We start from the raw sequence: 4266 nt of genomic DNA, 5'->3' as shown, positions 1-4266 counted from the left end.
CGATTGGATCGGGAAACCTACGGACATTACTGGTGAGATAACTGAATTGCAAGATTTTTCCTTTCCATGCCTATTTCTTCTTCCTCCGTGGAAGAGAGGGAGACGGATACTCAATGTGCAATGAGTAAATATGATTTATGTGATGAATAAAAATTGGTTGGAAACCGTAGTTATTACCCAATCATATGGAAAGCTGTATTCGACGAAAGTCGCACGTGCAGTTTGGAGGGAGATCCCCCACTAACCGGTGGATCCACTCTACAATATGGAGTGAAGAAGCCGAAATAGTAGCTTAAAAACACCGCCGGGAAAAGACATAAAAAAAAATTGGTTGAAGTCTGACGTAGTTGTAAACTCGTGGTACATCGGAGCAGTGTAGCGAACGAAATTAGAAATATCGAATCGGATCCAATTTATCGCAATCGATTGGCAAACATGCTAGTTGATCGTATCCTGAAAAACGGCAAAAAATCACTAGCTTATCAGATTTTTTATCAGGCTATGAAGCGGATTAGATAAAAGACAAATAGGAACCCACTGTCTGTTCTGCGACAGGCAGTGCGTGGGGTAACTCCCGATGTAGTCACAGAAACCAAACGTGTGGGTGGATCAACTTATCGAGTTCCCATTGAAGTAGTACCTGCAAAAGGAAAAGCTTTGGCCATCCGGTGGTCATTGATCGCATGTCGAAAACGCTCAGGTCGAAGTATGGCTTTAAGGTCGAGTGATGAATTGATAGATGCCGCCAGAAATTCTGGGAGTGCCATACGGAAGAAGGAAGAGACTCATAAAGTTGCGGAAGCTAACAAAGCTTTTGCCCACTTCCGTTAGTTTTGCTTAGATGAGATTAGTTCCAATCCACAATCTTTTCGTTGTGGATTGGAATCGGGGCGCAAGTATCGGGGAATCGAGAAACACTACGCAGAGATGGATGAGTGAGGGGTTGACGACTACTTCCTCCTTAGTTCGTCAATTATTCCAATATTTACAATACGTTGGCCGATGCAAAGCTGCGGAGTGCTTCGTCCATGAAAAGGCTTGACGCAGGATTCTTTTTTTTTTTATTTTTTAGAGACCAAAATTGATTAGGGGCGTGCATTACCTAGAGAGAAATTTCATTTCTCCCTCTCCCCTTGTTTTAGGGAATCCAGGTTGTGAAATAAGTGACAAAAAATTTTGAGATACGGGGAAAAAGCCTCTGTATCCAAGAATTCTAGAGACTCAATCGATTTTGGTTGACACGGATAGGTTTTTGTGATATGCTACATAGTAACAGGCTTACTAGCCTGGGGAATCACTAATTCCTTTTCGAAAACCAAAAATTCCCATGACCGCAACTTTAGAACGACGCGAAAGCGCAAGCCTATGGGGTCGCTTCTGCGACTGGATCACCAGCACTGAAAACCGTCTTTACATCGGATGGTTTGGTGTCTTGATGATTCCCACCCTACTAACCGCAACCTCTGTATTCATCATCGCCTTCGTCGCAGCTCCTCCCGTAGATATTGACGGTATTCGCGAGCCCGTTTCTGGTTCTTTGCTATACGGTAACAACATTATCTCTGGCGCTATCATCCCTACTTCTGCAGCTATTGGGTTACACTTCTACCCAATCTGGGAAGCAGCTTCCGTCGATGAATGGCTTTACAATGGTGGTCCCTACGAACTGATCGTTCTTCACTTCCTACTTGGTGTAGCTTGCTACATGGGTCGCGAATGGGAACTAAGCTTCCGTTTAGGTATGCGCCCCTGGATTGCTGTCGCTTATTCAGCTCCAGTCGCAGCTGCTGCCGCCGTCTTCCTGATCTATCCAATTGGTCAAGGAAGTTTCTCTGACGGTATGCCTCTGGGCATTTCTGGTACTTTCAACTTCATGATCGTATTCCAGGCTGAGCACAACATCCTTATGCATCCTTTCCACATGTTGGGTGTAGCTGGCGTATTCGGCGGCTCTCTATTCAGTGCTATGCATGGTTCTTTGGTAACTTCTAGTTTGATTAGAGAAACTACTGAGAATGAGTCTGCCAATGCAGGTTATAAGTTTGGTCAAGAAGAAGAAACTTACAACATTGTAGCTGCTCACGGCTACTTCGGTCGTTTGATCTTCCAATATGCTAGCTTCAACAATTCTCGTTCTCTACACTTCTTCTTAGCTGCTTGGCCCGTGGTAGGTATCTGGTTCACCGCCTTAGGCATCAGTACTATGGCATTCAACTTGAATGGTTTTACCCATCAACGGCTCTCCAACTTAAGTTACCTAGGGAAAAGGATCGCTCTGGGCACAGCAAAGGTTTATTATTCAACCATAATGATTGCCGTCCAAAATCCTACATCGAGACCTCTAGACAGCGATGTGTCTTGACGAGGCGCTAGAGGCTCACGTCGCCGACTTCGAGATGGCGCGGTTAGTGAGTGCATGTGGACAAATCTTATTGTGTTGTGCTGTGAGCGCAGGGGACACCTGGATATGTGCGGTACTACCAGACTCCCAAATGCACAGACAAAGGCAATGTGCACAGCTTCAGGGTGGTTGGTGTTTTCAGAGCTAATGAAAAAGGCAGCCAACATGGTCGTCGGGAGCGACCGACAACTATTGAATGATAGCTCTCGTAACCCCTCATATACTATATGACCTCCGGCTCGCCTAACCCGATAAGCTCAACTAGATAAGCCTGACTCGGATAAGCACGATAAGCTTAACTCAGATAAGCAGACGGCCAGACAGTGGCTTGCCCCTGACCACACTACCTAACAAGAAAAGAAGGCACGGTAAGGTTTAAGGTTGCGTTTTGCTCGCAGGGACTTGTGGTTGCCGTGAAAGGGATAGCGGGTGACAGGATTCAGAAGGGCGGAAAGCAAATAAAACGAATCCTTCATCTACTCAAGCTACTTCAAATTTACTTAAAGCACCCGCATCTTCATCTACTAAAGGTACTTTACCTGAAGCACCTGCATCTTCACCCACGACTTCATCCACTAAAGGTACTTCGCTCGAAGTAACAGCACCTTTCATCCACTAAAGCTAGTTCACTCGAAGTACCTGTTCCAGACTCAAAGAATGTACCGTCGAAAATCGCGTGCAGGCTTCTTTTCTTTGGTTATATCGACAGAAACTGCAGAGAAAAGACACTTACTTGAAGAATTAGCCGCAGCTCGTGGGAGAGAGCACCTAATAATGGAGGAATTCGCGGGATTTCTTGCGCGCGCTAAAAGTCGAGTCGACTAAAGGCCAATTCATCCCCTCCGCAAACCACCTAACCTATAGGTTAGATGATCTATCTCGAAAGATGGAGAAACCCAGTAGAGTAGTTCCAGTCCTGCCTGAGCATTCCACTTTCACGATAACTGGTATGGTAGCTTCGCAGAGTGGGTTCGATGATTCATCATCAAATTGTTGACAGAAATCGACGATCAACGTTAAAAAGTACCCCACCCGGGTTCGGTTCATCCAGCCGCTATTTTCTTTTAATGGCGGAGGCAGAACAGGCGCAGTACGACAGGGAGTGGATTTGTAATCTTGGGGAAGGGAAGGGGTTGATTGCGTGCTTGACAAGGCTTTCGCACAACAACTTCTCTGGCGCTCTCTCCTCCATTGCGGCGCCCTTTCTTTCATGGCGTTTCAAACAACAGCCTTTCAGGCAGCCTCCCGATGGGTATCGGCCAATGCAGGACACTTAAACATCTTAACATTTCCTTTAATCAAGGAACTGGCGAAAATACCTCTTAAAGCCTTCTTATTATCTACCTTGAACCTCACAACTGCCATAGCTGGTAGTTGCTCAGACCTAACTCTGTTAGATCTCTCTAAAAATTTTATAACAGGCCCAATTCCCACATCCCTCAGCTCCTGCCAAAGCTTGGCCATGTCAACATCTCCTTGAACTCCATATTCCCACCATCTTCAACCAGCTAGTAAGCCTAGAGGTGCTTTCCGTCTCCAAAAACAATCTCACAGGCGCAATACTACCCGATTTTGGGGATTCTTTACACCAGCTTAAGAAGCTGGATCTTTCGGCAACAAGAAGAAACAAGATAATCCCAATTGCCGGCTCTGCATAAGCTTGTATTGAGCTTCAACAAGTTCACGGGGCCTCTTCCTGCATCCCTCCCCAACTCCAGTAGGTTAAGGGTACTTGACCTCAGTGCAAATGCCTTCACAGGAAGTATTCCTTGCAAGATCTGTGGTCCTTCGCTCCGCAGATTGCTATTAGCAGACAATGATTTGTCTGGGGTGGTGCCCTTGGTCCTCTTTTTTAGGTAAGTGCT

At 45.9% G+C, this 4266-nt stretch overlaps 1 protein-coding gene across 1 annotated transcript in view; it reads left to right on the top strand.

Annotated features, from left to right (window-relative positions):
- LOC147417184 (uncharacterized) overlaps positions 1 to 1078 on the top strand; it is a 1692-nt gene extending 614 nt beyond the window's left edge. Inside the window, exon 2 of the mRNA XM_086507793.1 lies at positions 560 to 1078. Within this exon, the coding sequence (XP_086363919.1) occupies positions 560 to 831 (272 nt within the window). The 3' untranslated portion in view covers positions 832 to 1078. The remainder of the gene's footprint in view (positions 1 to 559) is intronic.
- Positions 1079 to 4266: the final 3188 nt, after the last annotated feature.

Source organism: Adiantum capillus-veneris, unplaced genomic scaffold (assembly GCF_014529385.1).
Source record: "Adiantum capillus-veneris isolate H3 unplaced genomic scaffold, ASM1452938v2 Hic_scaffold_325, whole genome shotgun sequence".
NCBI classification, from domain to species: domain Eukaryota; kingdom Viridiplantae; phylum Streptophyta; class Polypodiopsida; order Polypodiales; family Pteridaceae; genus Adiantum; species Adiantum capillus-veneris.
Note: the sequence above shows the minus strand (reverse complement) of the source record. Positions and strands in the feature narration are given on the sequence as shown.